Source organism: Triticum urartu, chromosome 6 (genome assembly GCF_003073215.2).
Source record: "Triticum urartu cultivar G1812 chromosome 6, Tu2.1, whole genome shotgun sequence".
In the NCBI taxonomy this organism is placed as follows: Eukaryota; Viridiplantae; Streptophyta; class Magnoliopsida; order Poales; family Poaceae; genus Triticum; species Triticum urartu.
The window spans coordinates 62,298,737-62,317,358 of record NC_053027.1 but is presented as its reverse complement, the minus strand read 5'-3'; the positions used below and the strand labels follow the sequence as shown (position 1 = coordinate 62,317,358).

The 18,622-nt window shown below is 47.1% G+C and overlaps 1 protein-coding gene across 1 annotated transcript; it reads left to right on the top strand.

Moving 5' to 3' along the window:
• The first annotated feature begins 7,034 nt into the window (after nucleotides 1-7,034).
• On the top strand, nucleotides 7,035-9,199 carry LOC125516169 (putative carbamate hydrolase RutD). The gene is made up of 5 exons (XM_048681654.1): nucleotides 7,035-7,417; nucleotides 7,515-7,925; nucleotides 8,052-8,141; nucleotides 8,636-8,703; nucleotides 8,834-9,199. The coding sequence occupies exons 1-5, from the start codon at nucleotides 7,133-7,135 to the stop codon at nucleotides 8,967-8,969; spliced, it is 990 nt and encodes a 329-aa protein (XP_048537611.1). The 5' UTR covers nucleotides 7,035-7,132; the 3' UTR covers nucleotides 8,970-9,199.
• The last annotated feature ends 9,423 nt before the right edge of the window (nucleotides 9,200-18,622 follow it).

Sequence of the window (18,622 nt, the reverse complement as noted above, 5' to 3'; positions counted from 1 at the left end):
CTTTCGGTCATATGATTTGTAGCTCCGCTATCGAGCAACCATGATCCCCCACCGGAAGCAAACACCTACAAGAGATCAATGCTTGGTTTTAGGTACCCAAATAGACCATTCAATGTATTCATGAAGAGAACCAACAAATTTGGCATAAACATGCCCATCACTAGCACGGCATAACACATAAGAAGGGTTAAAATCGCCGGCTTTGTTGAGAGGGGTGGCATTGCCCGTCTTGACATTGTTATTCTTCTTCTCCTCGGGGGCACTCTCTCCCTCCCTCACAAAGGTATGCATGAGGGGAGGAGGTCATTTGGTCTTGTCATTCTTCTTCTTGTTCTTGGAGTCAGGCACGTACCCAACCCCTTCCTTGGCCACACCTCCCTTTTGGTTGATCAAGAGATCCTTGAGGTTCTTCTTGCCTTGTATGCAAGTCGCAAGACCTCTCTCAAGTTGCTCCTTCAACTTCGCATTTTCCTCAATAAGATGTATATGCTTACAACACGGGTTAGTAGCATTTGCATTATCAATTAAAACCATATGAGGAAAAGTTGCTTTCTCCTTAGTTAGCTTCACTTGGAGTTGATCATGAGACTCCTTGAGACTAGCGTGAATACCCTTAAAGGCCTTGTGGGCCTTGCCAAGTATATCAAACTCCTCTTTGAGCTAGCAAGATCAATCCCGAGTTTGGCCTTCTCGGAATTTAGCACACGAGAAACAATGAGGACACGATCATAATCTTTCTTTAACTTAGCATGATCAACGTTGTGTGACTCCTCAAGAGCCAAACGAAGACCACGCTCTTCCTCAAGAGCATTGGAAAGATCCGAAATCTCATCGGCATAGTCACGACTATGCCCTTCCATCTTAGAGATGGTGTCTTCGTGAGCCTCGATCATGTCATTGGCTTCACCAAGTTGTTCCAAGAGAGCAACAAAGTGCTTCTTGGATTTTCCCTTGAGTTTTCCCATAAAGGCCTCAAACTTGTTAGCCTCCACATTAGCTCCCTCAAGTTCATTAATGCTATCCGTCGGGGAAGGATGAATAATGATGGTAGTTTTGATGTTGGAGGTTACCTTGTTGGTGGCTTTAGCCATGAGGCACTTGGCGGTGATGCTCTCATTGGGTGAATCGAAGAGAGACACCCATGACGTTGTTGCAATGGCAACGGAGGCCATGGTAACCGACTCACCATCTTCATCATCGTCATCATCCTCATTGTACTCTTCTTGCACAACCAAAGCCTTGGGAGGAGTCTTCTTGGTGAAGTTGTTCTTGTTGGGGAATGACTTGGCCTTGTCCTTTCGGATGAGCTTGCCACCATTGTCTTCCCTCTTCTCATACGGGCATTCCGCAACGAAATGACTCACGTTGCCGCAATTGTAGCAAGTCCTTACACGTTTCTTGCCCCTTGTGCCACTCGAGTTGCTTTTGCTAAAGTTTGGCCACGAGATTTTCTTGCTCCAAAATTGCCTTGAAGCGAGTGCCATGTGTTCATGATATGCATACTTCATATCTTCGGGGTTGCTCTCCTCTTCTTCCTCTTATTCTTCTTCCACGGTGAGCTTGGCCTTCAATGCTAGGTTAGGCTTCTTTTCCCGTTGAGAACAGAGCACCGCATTGTCGGCGGTCTTGTCCAAAATGTTCATGGCCACAAACTCATCCAACACTTCACTTGAGATCAAAGTGTGGAAGTACGGTCTTTGACGAATGACGGAGGACATGGCCTTGTGATAGGGCATCATTGCCTTGAGGAATTTGCGCTTGATCCAATTGTCATCTGTGTCCTTGCCCCCGTGATCTCGTAGTGAGACCGCGAGTTTGGTTACTCTCCGATAAAGCTCACGAGGTTCTTCATCTTCCTTCATTGCAAACTCATCAGCCTCATCTTGTACCACTTCATAGTTGGAGCGTTGAATGCTTGCGCTTCCCCGGTAGAGAGACACGACACAATGCCATGCATCTTTGGCCAAGACGAAGGGACGAAGATGAGGTAGGTCTTCGGGTGGAATTGCATCTTGAATGATGAAGAGAGTATTCTCATTGAATTGATTGTCCGCGGCTTCTCGAGGAGTGAAGTTGCTTGGATCATGTGGATAGAAACCTTCTTCAATGATTCTCCAAAGGTTAGTGTTCACATGATTTAAATGACGTTTAAAGCGGTAAACCCAAGAATCAAAATCCTCATTTTTCACAATCTTAGGAGGATGACCGGCATGATTCAAATGAGTGGAAGGAAACGGTCCACCATAAACAAGTGGTGGTTCCACATGGGCAAAGATGTCGGTGCCATTCTTGCCACTAGAAGAAGGAGCCTTTTCACTACTAGCTTCCCCCTTGTCGGGGATAGCATCCGACACCTTGTTGGCGGGATCACCCACTTTCAACGGTGCGGTGGATAGTTCAAGCCCCTCAAGAAATTTAGTAAACATGCTTTCAACTTCGGTCGTCATGGAGGTTTTCAATGTCTCCAAGGCCACATTGAACTCCTCACGAGAGACCGAAGTTCCCCCATCTCCCGTAGACGAGATCGGATTCACACCGGAGTGTTCCTCCACACCGTCTACGGTATCAACCATACTCTTTGGATGGTAAAGTCCTTAATAAAGAGACGAGGCTCTGATACCAATTGAAAGGATCGATATGGTTGACTAGAGGGGGGGTGAATAGGCAACTAACAATTTTTAGCTTTTCTTTAGCAATTTAAACTTCGCATCAAAGTAGGTTATCTAGATATGTAACTAGGTGAGCAACCTATATGATGCAATACGGATAGGAACACAAGCAAGCAAGATATATGAAACAAATAAGCTTTCACAAGTAAAGGCACGAGATAACCAAGAGTGGAGACGATGGCGACAAGGATGTGTTGCCGAAGTTCCTTCCCTTTGAGAGGAAGTACGTCTCCGTTGGAGCGGTGTGGAGGCACAATGCTCCCCAAGAAGCCACTAGGGCCACCGTAATCTCCTCACGCCCTCACACAATGCGAGATGCCGTGATTCCACTATTGGTGCCCTTGGAGGCGGCGACCGAACCTTTACAAACAAGGTTGGGGCAATCTCCACAACTCAATTGGAGGCTCCCAACGACACCACGAAGCTTCACCACAATGGACTATGGCTTCGCGGTGACCTCAACCGTCTAGGATGCTCAAACACCCAAGAGTAACAAGATCCGCAAGGGATTAGTGGGGGGGAATCAAATATCTCTTGGTGGAAGTGTAGATCGGGGCCTTCTCAACCACTCCCAAGCAAATCAACAAGTTTGGTTGGCTAGGGAGTGAGATCAGGCGAAAATGGAGCTTGGAGCTTTAATGGTGGAAGAGATGAGTCAACGGGGAAGAAGGGAACCCCTTATATAGTGTGTGGAAAAGATCCAACCGTTACCCACCAACCAGCCCGCGGCCAGCAGTACTACCGCGCCTGGCCAGTGGTACTACCGCAAGGCCGCGCGGTACTACTGCATGCAACCAAGCGGTACTACCGCACGGCAGTGCGGTACTACCGTACCAACCCACGGTACTACCGTGACCCCAGCACAGAAACAGACACAGAAGCTGGGGGCGGTACTTCTGCACGCGCGGTACTACCGCGCCCACCATGCGGTACTACCGCAAGGCAAAAGTCCCAGCCAGGGGGAAGGGAAACTTCCGTGCCTACTTCCGCAAAAATACGGAAGTAGAAAAAACCCGACACAGTAGTACTGCCGAGGGGCGGTACTACTGCCTGACCGCATAGCGCAGTACTATCGCACGGCGAAAGCGGTACTACCGCGGCAGGTGCGGATGTAAAAAATTACATCCGCTCCTACTACCGCAACGGGGCGGCACTAGCCTGGTGGGCAGTGGTAGTGCGGCTCCAGGGGAGCGGTACTACCGTGGGCACCAGCGGTACTACCGCGCCACCGCGCGGTACTACCGTGGATGCCTACGGTACTACCGTTGATCCAGGAGCAGTACTACCGCAACCACAACAGCAGCCAGTCACAGGAGGCAGGAAAACGGAGGAAGCTCCAAGGAAGAATGAGGGGATAAAAGGAGACGTGTACGTGATGATTCCACCCAAACCTTTCAACGCGGACCCCCTCTTAATAGTACGGCTTTCCTACGACTCAAATCCACCAAAAAGAAACGTAGAAAAGACGCCGTCTTCGTCAATCTTCGAGGGGCACCCAATCGTCTTGTGCCTAGCAAAGAAGTGTCTGGAATACTCATGGCACACGATTAGTCCGCCAATGCATTGTCATCAATCACCAAAACACTTAGGGATAAATATGTCCTTACACCCTCCAATCGGCCCCTTCCTTCTTCATGAGGAAAAGGGGGCGCCTCCCCTATCGGGGCCAAGTGGCCCAATATGCTTTCCACCACTTCGCTTTTTTAGGCCCGCTGATATTTAAATAAATATAAAAGTCTCCAAATCATATATAGAGCCTTTTAATATCAATTTAGCATCACTATAAACTATTTCCATCTATATTGGTAATACCTGGTATTGCCCGGTAAACCCCAAAACCCTTCCGGTGACTCTAAAACTCTTCTGATTCCTCTCAAAATATTTTGAATATGAACGTAAATATTTTTCTGATTACTCTTGTCCTATTAACACTCGGCAGATCATGATTACCTTAAGCTTGTGACCCTGTAGGTTCGTTAATACATGGGCATGAACAAAACTCCTTTCGTCCAATGACCGATAATGGAACCATGGACGTCCATATCGATTGCTATGAGTACATGAATGACATTCGAGTGAACCTTTGGTTATCATATGATATTCCCTTTGCTTCGCAATACTTTACAAGTCCCGAGGTGAGATATATCAGTATCCTCTTGAGTCATACACATGCTCACTATACATGTGTCATCATTAACAGTTTTGTTTTTCTTTCTCATTGACATGTTTCGGCATCCCGGTGACATAGTCACTTGTGTCTGGCCAGACGATGATGGATGTCTTCACATCGAGAGGCCCTTAAGAATATTTCTCCATCGTTGGAGAAGCAAATCCCACTCTCGATCTATCTATCTAGTCCCCTATCAAACTTTTCGATGAATCTGTAAGTTGTCATTATGATCATCGTGTTACAGATGATGTTTGAGAAACCCAAAAGTTCATCGTACGATAAGAAGTGACTATGATACTCTCATGGTATAAGGAACTAAATCACATGTTAACTCTCCGCGTTATAGCAATTGACTTGTAACGATTGTATCTCAAAGTATAACAAACAAATTTTGGTCGATTCAATATGGTCGTTCTTCCAACATCATATCTTCAAAGTTATTTTAGGACTATCGTTACACTTAACGATATCCTAAGATCTAAAACACATGATCACCAACAACACTTGAGCTAGTTTTAGAGGCAAGACAGAACCATATTTTACTGTTTAATATTCTACATGTGCATATGAGTTTTCCACTGAATCACATATTCCAGGATCATAGCAGCTATAGCATAGAACATAAACTTTTAATTATGAACATGAAAAATATAATAATACAATATTGTTGACTCTAGGGCATATTAGAACAAATCTATCTTATGCAATCAATTTTTGTGCCTACTATACTGTTTATTTAACCAATCTATCTCTACCTATAGGATTGTACATTTTCCTATAATATATAATGGAATGAGCACACCACACAACATGTTTCACATTGAAAAATGACAGTTATCCACAATTTTTTTGACTATGGCGAGGAGCCGGTGATTGAGAGTTTTTTTACTGGAGAGTTAAGAGGTAGTCTAAGTTCGCAACATTGGTCATGCCCCTGAAATAAGCACAACACACAACATATATCACATTAAAAAATGGCAGCTATCCATAATTTTTTTCAACTATGGCGAGGAGCCGGTGATTGAGAGTTTTTTACAAGTAAGTTTGTAGCATTGGTCACACCACTAAAAATAAAGCACAACACACAACATAATTCACATTAAATCAACATGTTTCGTCTGATGGACAGCAAGGCGCTCATCTAGACGCTTCTCCTAGCCAGTTTTAGGAGTGGCCCGGGAAGGCTTGCGCTCAACCCATTCCTAGAGCTTTTCTGCTGGGATAGCTAGTCGAAGATGAGATAGTGTATATAGTAGTGTTGGGTTTAGTTGTTTCCTTAGGGGAGTTTTGCGTTATGTCGTATCAGAGCTTTTCTCTGACGCTTGCGAGCACATGATAGTCGGCGCCTGCTTGCAAAACTAGTCGTCCAGGGTGTAGGGCAACTATCGCGATGGATCTGGCGTGATCTTCCTTAATAAGCTCGTGGGGCAGCAGAATCCGTTGAAGTTGGAGGTTGTTTCTCTTCGTATTCTTAGCCTTCACATGGTAGAAGAGAAGGAGGTGGTGATCTAGTGTTCAACTTCCTTAGATCGATCATTGGACATGGGTCTTCGGCGGTGGATCCGGAGCATGTACCATTGCTTTGATTTGAGCTCGTCTCAACGGCGTTTTGAAGTGAAGCTACGACACCACCTATGTTGCCTCAATGGTCGAGCCGGTCTTGATTGCTCTAAAGTTGAGTGTACTGGCCGAAGGGTGGCTGTGTAGAGCTCCGGTATCAGGCTAAACCGCTTCCAGTTATTCCTCCCGACCATGATGTCAAAAGGAGAGGCAAAGTGGCTTCGGCTCGGCTTCATTATCTTCCATCCCTGACATGAGTTGGCCTCGAAGCGACGACAAGGTTGCCAACCCTGGTGGTAGAGTCCACGACGATGGCGATCTTGGTATGTGGCTGACGCCTCGAAAAAGGACCACACCACATTCGACAACTCGTGTCCGGGGTGTTTTTTGTAAAGTTCATGGGCTCAGTTGTAATTTTGCTTTTTCTAAGGGTCCTGGTGACAGTTGTACCTGTACTGGACTGCAAAGTTAGTGAAGTTGCTTCTAAAAAAAAGTGTTTCCCCCAGATCGGTAGAAGAACAACCTGCAACTACCACCGGAAGGAAATGAATGCCTTGAAGAAAAGTTCCCTGGCATAGTATCCTTATGACGCGGCTGCAGCAGCCAGGTCGCCTGCCACTCTTATATAAGATCACCGCCCATACTGCCTCTCCCACGGAGCAGCATTGTGCGTAGCTTTACACCAACGCACAACTAACTATTACTACTCCAGTAGTGAAGGAGCAGAGGTAGGATGGTGAACTTGGTGGAGGCCCAGAAGCCGCTGCTGCACTTCCTGATCAGAAGGGCCGGGCTCCGGCAGCACACGGTGGACGTGGACGGCGCCGGCACGGCGCTCACCTTCTGGGTGCCCAAGGACAAGCTCCCCAAGGACAAGTCCACCGTGTGCGAGATCACGCCCGAAGCGGCGGCGCCGGCCTCCAAGAAGAAGAGCAAGACGAAAGCCAAGGCCCCGCGGCCATCCGTCGTCCTCGTGCACGGCTTCGCGGCCGAAGGCATTGTCACGTGGCAGTTCCAGGTTTGCACTTTGTTATCCTACGTGCATGAGTGAGATGTGGCCTGTTTCCGTTGAGATTAAGTTAATTAATTCATGCCGTCACGACGTGCGTGCGTAGGCTGGTGTGCTGGCGAAGCACTACGACGTGTACATCCCGGACCTGCTCTACTTCGGCGGCTCCACGTCGCCGTCGACGGACCGGTCGCCGGGGTTCCAGGCGGAGTGCCTGGTGGCAGCGCTGGGCAAGCTGGGCGTGGAGAAGTGCACGGTGGTGGGGTTCAGCTACGGCGGGATGGTGGCCTTCAAGATGGCCGAGTCGCACCCGGGCCTCGTCCGGTCGCTCGTGGTGTCGGGCTCCGTCGTCGCCATGACCGACTCCATCAGCGAGACCACGCTGGAGAGGATCGGCGTCAAGTCGTCGGCGGAGCTGCTGCTGCCGGACTCCGTCAAGGGGCTCAAGGCGCTGCTCTCCATCGCCGCCCACAGGAAACTCTGGTTCCCGGAACGCCTTCACAGGGACTACCTCCAGGTCCGTCTCTATCTCTACTCAATCAAACACTAGCTTCATTCATTTTCCGCTTTGATTTGTCCAGCTATTTTGGTTTTTGGATGTGCATGATGTGATGTGTGGTGGGTTCATTCCATTTCCATGCAGGTGATGTTCACCAACCGCAAGGAAAGAGCAGAGCTGCTGGAAGGTTTGGTGGTCAGCAACAAAGACGCCACCGTGCCCGTTTTGCCACAGGTGCGTTTGGCCACCGTCCTCAACCCCCTTGCTGACTAAATACACTATCTTAGTTAGTAACCTAGTAAATCATTTTCATATCATAGGGGAAAAAAACAGTACACCAGTTTGCCGATTGGTTGTACAGCAGCACGATATGTTTGACTCTTTGTACTCGTAGTAGTAGTAGTCCAATTGATCACGTACTCAGGAGCACAGAAGCATTGATGGGTATTCATGGTTGGGAGTTAATAAGGGTCATGAGCGGCGGTGATATGCTGAAGGCTTTCAATGCTCTTACCCAAGCGGATGGCCTGTTCAACTTGACAGGAACACAAACCAGCCCATAATTTACAAAACATGCTTACCGCATACAGTACAAAGTTGGTGCACCAAAGCCACCAAATCCATCCGTGAAGAATATAAGCAGCGAAGAAAGAACTCTACCAAGCAATTCCCGTGATTACCAGTAGTACCAAGGTTGCTGACAAACGTTTCTTGTCCTTGCGCCGCAGAAAATACTTCTGCTCTGGGGACACAACGACAACATTTTCAACATAGAGCTCGCCAAGACAATGAAAGAGTAAGCTATCTATCTGTGCTCTTGAGATTTCAGACGACTTAGAGCTAGCTTCACAATCCAAAGCATATTCTGAAGCTAAGCGTGTGAGTCGAGGGTTAGATACTAACAAATGGTTTTCGGGTGTACGCAGGCAGCTCGGCGAGGAGACGATGCTGCAGAGCATAGACAAGGCCGGGCATCTCGTGCACCTGGAGAGGCCCTGCGTCTACAACCGCCGCCTCTTGGAGTTCCTGGCATACGTCACTGCTGAAGCTTCCAAAGAGTGACAAATTAGTAGGTCCATCGTGTCCCGGAGAGTGCTTGATTTGTTCACAGACAACTGGGGTCCCATTTGTTGCAGTTTGATTGTTTGGCCGTGTATAATATTTGTGAGTGTGATGCATAATACTCCTATGGAGTCAGCACTGGCCAATTTGTCTATTTCTCTTTTGCAGCTAAACAGTTGTGTAAATCAACTCGAAATGCTTCATACGTGGATAACGGATTGAGGTAATAAGAGTGGACCCCTCAAAATCTTTAACTCTCAAACGGTCAGAAGACAAAATTTGAAGGAGTTAAATTTGAGACCCACCCTACTCTCTTATTTTTACTCGGCCATGGCACCGCTCCTTAAACAATTTTCCTTGACTCTCATCCACCGCCGCTTGCCTCCACCTCCCTGGTGACCGAGAAAATGGAATCCCCTACGCCCCGCAACTCTAGCGACCCTTGTCGGCGTCGGAATCACGCCGGGGCCAGAAATTTCGTGAAATCGTGCTTTGTGTTGTTATGCATACGCCGGCGGCTGTGCATGCTCACCTCTATGGCCTCCTCCGTCGTCGTGGTCCTTCGTAGCCAATTTTTGAACGCCAAGGCCTTCTAGCGCATCGTCGAGCAGTGTTCCTAGAGCCTCGATGGTGTCCTACAACGCCTGCAATACCGCCCGCCAAGGCCTTCTAGCTCATTGTGCACGCACACCAAGCACGACAAGTACGTGCGCGCACACACACGCGCGCACTATTTCTAAAACTCCTCGCCGACAGCGGGATCAGGGCTGGGTGACATGCCAGAGGTGTGTGCGGCTGAGGTGCTTCTCCGGCTGGGCGCGTCTAAAGGAAGAAGATGAAGAGAGACTTTCATGTGGGGTCAGTTCGTTTGAGGACTTAAATTTGAGGGTTGGGTTAGGTCCGGTCATCATTTAACTTCTCAAACTATAACGAGTTAAGTTTAAATGAGCATATAAGTAGTTAAAATATAAGGTGTCGGTTAGAGATGCCCTAAGTGCATTAGTTTATGACATAGAGAATACGAGACCATACATTCTAGAGAGTTAAAAGATTCATTCTTAAAAGAAACATGATTTGTAGTTGAGTTTAAAGGAGCATAACCATGGCCTCTAAATCATGTATCTAAATTAAATTGTTCTTTTAAGACACCCAAACGGTATCTAACATCTTATGTTTATCAAGATAAACACTTTTTTGATAAAGGGTGGATTTTATTAATTCAAGATGAAGCATCAAGAGGATACAAACACTATGAGAACACACCCGGTCTCTCAATAGCTAGGATGCACACGGTCAATACCAACGCACACACATAACACGCTACGGAAAAGCAAAGTCATATCAAATCAAAGTTATGCCTAAGCGAGAGGAAAAAAAAACTCGAAGCGATCAAATCCGTCATTGAGAAACTACAGCTATGGCCATATCCGCACCAACAACATAATAATACCACAAAGACAACGAGGTTCTTCAACAGCAACGCCGTCAGGAAGGTAGCAACGCTCAAACGTCGCCGTCACCGGATTCAACCTTCAAAGGTCAGAATCTAGGTTTTCACCCTAAAGAATTAGATGAAGCATATCCGAGCAATGCCTTCAACAAGGTGACGATGCAACAACATCGCCATTGCCAAGTATAACCAACATGGTTAGACCTAGGTTTTCACCTCGGAGCTCGTCTAAGTCAATCATGTGTTGTTGCCACCACTTTTTCACTTTCTCAGCAGTAACATGCTTTGGCTAAGAAACCAAATGCCGCCGCTGCACAACCATATCCTCTGCGTCAAGCCGTGGTATGTAGATTATGTCACACCACCAAAGCAAACCACCGATGAGGAACCCTCGAGAACTCTTTTGATGACCACCACAATCCGTTGTGGTTTTGCTTCCACTGTCCAGACTAATCACCATTGCCGATAAGTCACTGGAGATGGAGCACGCAGACACAACCATCGCAGCACAACTGCACAACCATGGAGTCTTCCAAATAGACCGCGCAGAAGCCACTAGCCTTCATTGTCGGCCCGGTCCATGGCTGTCGGATCTCCGACTTGCCCCGATCCGATCTGGACAACGGGAAGCAGGGACATCGCAAGAGGACAATCAGCAAGAGTTGATCCGAGGGAGCACCGTATCACTCCGGCCAGCCCAATCCGTTCTGGACGATGGGACGAGAGAGCCGATGGGCTCCGTGACATAGCACGATGGCCAGGCATTGTGGCGGTTCTTGAATCCCTGTTCAACGGAACTGGCTGAAGTGGGCGTCAAGTCCATCAGGGGCCGACCCCGGCAGTTGCAGATCAGACCGGAGCAGGCTACTGGGATCTGCCGCGAGGGCACGCCCCAACCGAGTCAGTGACGTGAGCCAGCGATCCACTGCCAACATGGGCCTTCAGATGCCGCCGACCCTCGCTGCTAGATGCCGGCGAGCGCCACAGCCCCGTCTCCTTGCAGATCTGATCGTCGCGACCGCCGCACGCTCGGGAAGAAGAGAGACGCCTCAGGGGAGCATCCCGTCGCCGCTGTCCTCGACCCCCGCTCGGGCTTCGCCGGCAGGCCCTCAGGCGGCGGCAAGACGAGGAGATCGGGTATGATCTCTAGTGGCAGCGCTAGGAATCGCCCCCCGTGTCGCCACAACAAGGCGGCGTGGGGGTCACACGGCGCTGGGAACTCCCGTTTCATCAAGATAAACATAGCTAGTACAATTAACCAACCACAAGATATAGAACGATAAGATATAAAACTACAACGAAAACCACATTGGTCATCTTATTAATTCCGTTGTATATCGATGGTCCGAGCTTGAAAATTGCAATAAACCGACAATAAAGGAAATGGACACGTGGAAACTGTTGGGGAACGTTGCATGGAAAAACAAAAAAATCTACGCACACGCAAGATCTATCCATGGAGATGCATGGCTACGAAAGGGGAAGAGCATCTTCATACCTTTGAAGATCGCTAAGCGAAAGCGTTTATCAGCGCGATTGATGTAGTCGTACACCTTCACGATCTGTCTTGGTCAAGTACCAAACGTACGGCACCTCCGCGCTCAGCACACGTTCAGCTTGATGACATCCTCGCCTTCTTGATCCAGCAAGAGGGGCGAAGTAGTAGATGATTTCCGGCAGCACGACGGCATGGTGACGGTGGTGGTGAAGAACAATCTCCGCAGGGCTTCACCAAGCATAACAGAAACTATGACGGAGGATAAACTAGAGGGGGTGGGGTTGCCGGCACACGTCTTGGTGAATCTTGATGTGTCTTGGGTGCTAGCCCTGCCCCTCTATTTATATGTTGAGCCCCGGGGTCATTTCTTCAAGAAAGATCCTCCTCAAAGTCGGTTTAGCCCGCAAGGCAAGAGTCCTTCTCGGACTCCAGGACCAAACGCTAGGGTCCTTGCATCTGGCCCCAGACGCTAAGGTCCCTGGCGTCTGGCCCCTGGCCTTCGTAAAACTTCTTTTTGCACCTTCCTAAAGCCTTGTGGGCTTTACACCTTGGCCCGAATAAAGTGTTCTCGTACCCGAACATTTCGGGAAACAACCGAAACCCCTTCCGGTAAATTCTGGAACCCTTTCGGAGACCAAACACTATTATCTCATATATTAATCTTTACCTCCGGACTATTCCGGAGCTACTTGTCATGTCTGTGATCTCATCCAGGACTCCGAACAATACACGGTCACCAACATAAATAACTCATATAATACAATATCATCAACAAACGTTAAGCATGCGGACCCTACGGGTTCAAGAATCATGTAGACATGATCGAGACGCTTCACCAGTCAATAACCAATAGCGGGACCTAGATGCCCATATTGGTTTCTACATATTCTACGAAGATCTTTATCGGTCGAACCTTTATGATAACATACGTAATTCCTTTTGTCTGTCGGTATGTTACTTGCCCGAGATTCGATCGTCGGTATATTCATACCTAGTTCAATCTCATTACCGACAAGTCTCTTTACTTGTTCAGTCGTACATCATCTCATTACTAACTCCTTAGTCACTTTGCTTGCAAGCTTCTTTTAATGTTGTATTACCGAGAGGGCCCAGAGATACCTCTCCGATACACGGAGTGACAAATCCCAATCTCAATCCATGCCAACTCAACAGACACCTTCAGAGATACCTGTGGAGCATCTTTATGATCACCCAGTTACGTTGTGACGTTTGATAGCACACAAGGTATTCCTCTGGCATCCGGGAGTTGCATGATCTCATGATCGAAGAAATATGTAGTTGACATTAAGAAAGCAGTAGCAATAAACTGAACGATCAAATGCTAAACTAACGGATGGTTCTTGTCCATCACATCATTCTCCTAATGATGTGATCCCGTTATCAAGTGACAACACATGTCTATGGTTAGGAAACCTTAACTCTCTCTTGATCAACGAGCTAGTCTAGTAGAGTCTTACTAGGGACACGGTATTTGTTTATGTATCCACACATGTATTTAAGTTTTCGGTCAATAGAATTCTAGCATGAATAATAAACCTTTATCATGATTAAGGAAATATAAAAATAACCAGTTTATTATTGACTCCAGGGCATATTTCCAACAGTCTCCCACTTGCACTAGAGTCAATAATCTAGATTACATAGTAATGAATCTAACACCCATGGAGTCTTGGTCCTGATCATGTTTTGCCCGCGGAAGAGGTTTAGTCAATGGGTCTGCCACATTCGGATCTGTATGTATTTTGCAAATTTCTATGTCTCCATCCTTGACCTTTTCACGAATGGAGTTGAAGCATCTCTTGATGTGTTTGGTTCTCTTGTGAAACCTAGATTCCTTCACCAAGGCAATTACTCCAATGTTGTCACAAAAGATTGTCATTAGACCCGATGCACTGGGTATTACACCCAGATCGGATATAAACTCCTTCATCTAGACTCCATCATGCGCTGCTTCCAAAGCAGCTATGTACTCTACTTCACACGTAGATCCCACCATGACGCTCTGCTTGGAACTGCACCAACTGACAGCTCCACCATTCAATATAAATACATATCTAGTTTGTGACTTAGAGTCATCCGGATCTGTGTCGAAGCTAGCATCGACGTAACCTTTTACGATGAGCTCTTCGTCACCTCATAAACGAGAAACATAGCCTTGCTCCTTTTCACGTACTTCAGGATGTTCTTCACCGCTGTCCAGTGATCCACTCCTGGATTACTTTGGTACCTCCCTACCAAACTTATGGCAAGGCACACATCAGGTCTGGTACACAACATGGCATACATAATAGAGCCTATGGCTGAGGCATAGGGAATGACTTTCATTTTCTCTCTATCTTCTGTCGTGGTCAGACTTTGAGTCTGATTCAATTTCATACCTTACAACACAGGCAAGAACCCTTTCTTTGATAGGTCCATTTTGAACTTCTTCAGAACTTTGTCAAGGTATGTGCTTTGTGAAAGTCCTATTAAGCGCCTCGATCTATCCCTATAGATTTTGATGGCCAATATATAAGCAGCTTCACCGAGGTCTTTCATTGAAAAAAATTATTCAAATATCCTTTTATGCTATCCAGAAATTTTATATCATTTCCGATCAGTAATATGTCATCCACATATAACACCAAAAATGCTAAAGAGCTCTCACTCACTTTCTTGTAAATACAGGCTTCTTCCTAAGTCTGTATAAAACCATATGCTTTGATGACATCATCAAAGCATATATTCCAACTCTCAGATGCTCACACCAGTCCATAAATGGATCACTGGAGTTTGCACACTTTATTAGCACCTTTAGGATCGAAAAAACCTTCTGGTTGCATCATATACAACTCTTCTTTAAGAAATCCGTTAAGGAATGCAGTTTTGATGTCCATTTGCCATATTTCATAATCATAAAATACGACAATTGCTAACATGATTCAGATAGACTTAAGCATCGCTACGGGTGAGAAAGTCTCATCATAGTCAACCCCTTGAACTTGTCAATAACCTTTTGCGACAAGTCGAGCTTTGTAGATAATGATATTACCATCAGCGCTCATCTTCCTCTTGAAGATCCATTTATTCTCAATGGCTTGCCGATCATCAGGCAAGTCCACCAAAGTCCACACTTTGTTCTCATAGATGGATCCTATCTCAGATTTCATGGTCTCAAGCCATTTTTCGGAATCTGGACTCATCGTAGATTCTTCATAGTTCATAGGTTCGTCGTTGTCTAACAACATGACTTCCAGGACAGGATTACTGTACCACTCTGGTGCGGTACGTATTCTGGTCAACCTACGAGGTTCAGTAGTAACTTGATCTGAAGATTCATGATCATTACCAATAGCTTTCTCTCTAGTTGGTGTAGGCATCACGGGAACGGGTTTCTCTGATGTGGTGCTTTCCAATTCAAGAGAAGGTACAATTACCTCATCAAGTTCTACTTTCCTCCCACTCACTTCTTTCGAGAGAAACTCCTTCTCTAGAAATGACCCATTCTTATCAACAAAGATCTTGCCTTCGGATCTGTGGTAGAAGGTGTACCCAATAGTTTCTTTAGGATATCCTATGAAGACGCACTTCTCCGCTTTGGGTTCGAGCTTATCAGGCTGAAGCCTTTTGACATAAGTGTTGCATCCCCAAACTTTAAAAAACGACAGCATAGGTTTCTTGCCAAACCATAGTTCATACGGTGTTGTCTCAACGGATTTAGATGATGCCCTATTTAACGTGAATGCGGTTGCCTCTAATACATAACCCCAAAACGATAGTGGCAAATCGGCAAGAGACATCATAGAACGCACCATATCTAATAAAGTACGGTTACGACGTTCGGACACACCATTACGATGTGGTGTTCCAGGTGGCATTAGTTGTGAAACAATTCCACATTGTCTTAAATGAAGGCCAAACTCATAACTCAAATATTCGCCTCCACGATCAGATCGTAAAACACTTTATTTTCTTGTTATGATGATTCTCCACTTCACTCTGAAAGTCTTTGAACTTTTCAAATTTTTCAGACTTGCGTTTCATCAAATAGATATACCCATACCTACTCAAATCATCTGTGAAGGTTAGAAAATAACGATACCCGTCGCATGCTTCAACACTCATCGGACCGCATACATCAGTATGTATTATTTCCAATAAGTCATTAGCTCGCTCCATTGTTCCGGAGAACGGAGTTTTAGTTATCTTACCCATGAGGCATGGTTCGCAAGTATGAAATGATTCATAATCAAGTGATTCCAAAAGTCCATCCGCATGGAGTTTCTTCATGTGCTTTACACCAATATGACCTAAACGACAGTCCCATAAGTATGTTGCACTATTGTTATCAACTTTGCATCTTTTGGCATCAATATTATGAATATGTGTATCACTATGATCGAGATTCAACAAGAATAGACCATTCATCAAAGGTGCATGACCATAAAAGATATTACTCATATAAATAGAACAATCATTATTCTCTGATTCAAATGAATAACCGTCTCACAATAAAAAGATCTAGATATAATGTTCATGCTCAACGCTGGCACCAAATAACAATTATTAAGGTCTAAAACTAATCCTAAAGGTAGATGTAGAGGTAGCATGCCGACGGCGATCACATCAACCCTGGAACCATTCCCGAGGCACATCGTCACCTCGTCCTTAGCTAATCCTCATTTATTTTGTAGCTCATGTTTCGAGTTGCAAATACGAGCAACGGAACCAGTATCAAATACCCATGCGCTACTATGAGCATTAGTAAGGTACACATCAATAACATGTATATCAAATATACCTTTGTTCACTTTGCCATCTGAGGGAGTCCTGGATTAGGGGGTGTTCAGATAGCCGGACTATACCTTCAGCCGGACTCCTGGACTATGAAGATACAAGATTGAAGACTTCGTCCCGTGTCCGGAAGGGACTTTCCTTGGCGTGGAAGGCAAGCTTGGCGATACGGATATACAGATCTCCTACCATTGTAACCGACTTTGTGTAACCCTAACCCTCTCCGGTGTCTATATAAACCGGAGGGTTTTAGTCAGTAGGACAACATACACAACAATCATACCATAGGCTAGCTTCTAGGGTTTAGCCTCTCTGATCTCGTGGTAGATCTACTCTTGTACTACTCATATCATCAATATTAATCAAGCAGGACGTAGGGTTTTACCTCCATCGAGAGGGACCGAACCTGGGTAAAACTTCGTGTCCCTTGCCTCCTGTTACCATCCGGCCTAGAGGCACAGTTCGGGACCCCCTACCTGAGATCCGCCGGTTTTGACACCGACATTGGTGCTTTCATTGAGAGTTCCTCTGTGTCGTCGCCGTCAGGCTCGATGGCTCCTACGATCATCAATAGCGATGCAGTCTAGGGTGAGACCTTCCTCCCCGGACAGATCTTCGTCTTCAGCGGCTTCGCACTGCGGGCCAATTCACTTGGCCATCTGGAGCAGATCGAAAGCTAGCACCTGGCCGTCAGGTCAGATTTGGAAGTTTAAACTACACGACTGACATCCGCGGGGACTTGATCTTCGATGGATTCGAGCCACTACCGAGCATGCCGCGCTGTCCCGACGAGCATGATCTAGCTCTGCCGCCGAACAGTGCCCTGGAGGCCGCACCCGCATCGGCTTCGACCCTTAATTTAGAGCCAGTTGCGCCGGTCGAGGATGGGTGGTTGGACACCGCCTCGGGGGCTGCGATCCCAACGGCGATCGAGCCGAACACCAGCCCCGCACTCTACGAGACTCATGACTCCGAGGAGCCGGACTCCTCTTCGGACTCCGAACCCTCCGCGCCCCTGCCGATCGAATCCGATCAGGCGCCGATCATGGAGTTTACTGCCGCGGATATCTTTCAGCACTCGCCTTTCGGCGATATTCTGAAGACACTAAAGTCTCTCTCTTTACCAGGAGAGCCCTGGCCGGACTATGGTCAGCAAGGTTGGGATACGGACGATGAAGAAATTCAAAGCCCGCCCACCACCCACTTTGTAGCCACTGTCGACGATCTAACCGACATGCTCGACTTCGACTCCGAAGACATCGATGGTATGGACGCCGATGCAGGAGACGATGAAGAACCAACGCCTATCGGGCCCTGGAAAGCCACCTCGTCATACGACATATACATGGTGGAAACCCAAAAAAGGAGATGGCGATGGAACAACGGAGGATGACCCCTCCAAGAAACAGACTAAGCGCCGGCGTCAGCGGCACCGCTCAAAATCCCGCCAAAAAAAATACGGTGACTCCAGCACGGGAGAAAATAATACTCCGGAGAGTGCCGAAGAAAACCCCCTCCAGCAAGATTTAGCACAGGAGGATGGAGAAGCCAGCCCTCATGAGAGAGCGGCAGACGGAGAGGTCGAGGACGATAATTATATGCCTCCCTCCGAAGATGAGGCAAGCCTCGACGACGACGAATTTGTCGTGCCAGAGGATCCCGTCGAGCAAGAGCGTTTTCAACGCAGGCTTATGGCCACGGCAAGAAGACTTAAGAAAAAACAGCAACAGCTTAGAGCTGATCAAGATTTACTAGTCGACAGATGGACTGAAGTCCTTGCGGCCGAAGAGCATAAACTCGAACGCCCCTCCAAGAGCTACCCAAAGCGCAGGTTGCTACCCCGATTAGAGGAGGAAGCACTTGATGCGGCCGACCGGCCACCTCGTGGCCGCGACAGAGAGGCCTCTCGGC

Bases quoted from the DNA above. Each gene is read 5' to 3' on its own strand.
- LOC125516169 (XM_048681654.1), top strand. From the start codon at position 7,133: ATGGTGAACTTGGTGGAGGCCCAGAAGCCGCTGCTGCACTTCCTGATC. The intron at 7,926-8,051 runs GTCCGTCTCTAT...ATTTCCATGCAG, and splicing joins TTCACAGGGACTACCTCCAG to GTGATGTTCACCAACCGCAA. The intron at 8,704-8,833 runs GTAAGCTATCTA...GGGTGTACGCAG, and splicing joins CTCGCCAAGACAATGAAAGA to GCAGCTCGGCGAGGAGACGA.